The 1,342-nt window shown below is 51.7% G+C and overlaps 1 protein-coding gene across 1 annotated transcript in view; it reads right to left on the bottom strand.

Annotated features, from left to right (window-relative positions):
* Window positions 1-273: 273 nt before the first annotated feature.
* T265_08720 (hypothetical protein) overlaps window positions 274-1,342 on the bottom strand; it is a gene marked incomplete at both ends in the record, with an annotated part of 14,040 nt that continues 12,971 nt past the window's right edge. The window contains one exon of the mRNA XM_009174600.1: window positions 274-435. Within this exon, the coding sequence (XP_009172864.1) occupies window positions 274-435 (162 nt within the window). The remainder of the gene's footprint in view (window positions 436-1,342) is intronic.

Genomic DNA, 1,342 nt, shown 5'->3' on the forward strand with positions numbered 1-1,342 from the left:
GGAAGAAAATTCAGGGCCGCCGTCAGCTATGTAAGCCCCCCGGTAGACTGAGCGATGCAGGAACTTAGATTCAACCTGATGCGCATTAGCCATAATGGATCCAGCCCAAGTGATAAGCAGCGAAGACGATAAAGTAGTGTGGATGACACCGGAAACAGGAACTTAGTAAACGAGCGCTGCACAAAACGCCACACACCAAGGCCACAGCCTATGAACTGGACGGAGTCAGATGTGCGGGGACAAGCAGCGAAGCCAGTCTCTAACTCCACTGCGTCAAAAGCGGCCTCTCTGCTTGTGCACACAACCGTCGCCCAGGACCCCGACAGCCAAAGCCATAAACATGACTACAGCCATCCGGAAAATCCCTCGTACATCCAGTTGGTCACGCTGATCGCTGGCGGATCGGATGTCCACACAAACACGAAAGAAGAGCGACTGCAGCCAAAAAAGCCACACAAAACTCGCCAGATTAGAAAACTGCTGACTGGCTTCAAGGTGCACTCCTACGCGAAAACGAGCCTCTTGGGAGGGCCACCAAAATCATTACTTCTTGGAGCCGACACCCAGCACCCAGGGCCCCACAGAGACACTTTTCCGGCCAAACCACGCCAAAACACCCAATAATCCAGGAAGGCGAATGCTTGCAGCAAACCTATGATCAACAGCAAATGGGGTCGCCGAAAAAGGGATGCTGAAAGATCTACAAACAGCATCGGTCGAAATGTTCGCCCATGGGGAAAAAACTCCGTCCACCAGAGCCAAAAAACCCGAGCAACCCGAGCTCTCACGGAACGAAAAAGACCCCGCAGGCGAACAGCACCTCCAGAAACCACAATGGCCGGAAACAGACATCGCCCCAGAAGCCCCCTTGGAGACTTGGACTCAAACTCAAACCTGATGCACAACTATTAAGTCTGCCAACCACCCTGGTCACTTAACTTTCTGCTCCTCACCCTCGGAGGAAGCCGAGGCAGTGTTGAAATGCTTGTACACAAACTGCCTCAGCCTTTTCAACAAACTCGGCGATGTTAAACAGTCAGCTTGCCTTGAACAACCGTCCATAATCGCGCTCACAGAGACCTGACTCACACCAGATGACTCTGACGCGGAGATCTCGATAGGCGGTTACTCTATTTTTCGAGCTGACTCAAAACGATGGAGGTCTGGTCGGGTTGCTCTTTACTTCTCCTAAACCAATCTTGCGTAACAAACATGCTCGTGTTTATGGACAGCTTAACTCAAGCCAGGGACGAAGGACTCACATCGGATGCCATATTTTTCGACTTCTCAAAAGCATTTGATAGGGTCCCACACGTCCCGCTGCTCCACAAACTCGAGTCTT

This window comes from Opisthorchis viverrini (genome assembly GCF_000715545.1).
Source record: "Opisthorchis viverrini unplaced genomic scaffold opera_v5_231, whole genome shotgun sequence".
NCBI classification, from domain to species: Eukaryota; Metazoa; Platyhelminthes; class Trematoda; order Opisthorchiida; family Opisthorchiidae; genus Opisthorchis; species Opisthorchis viverrini.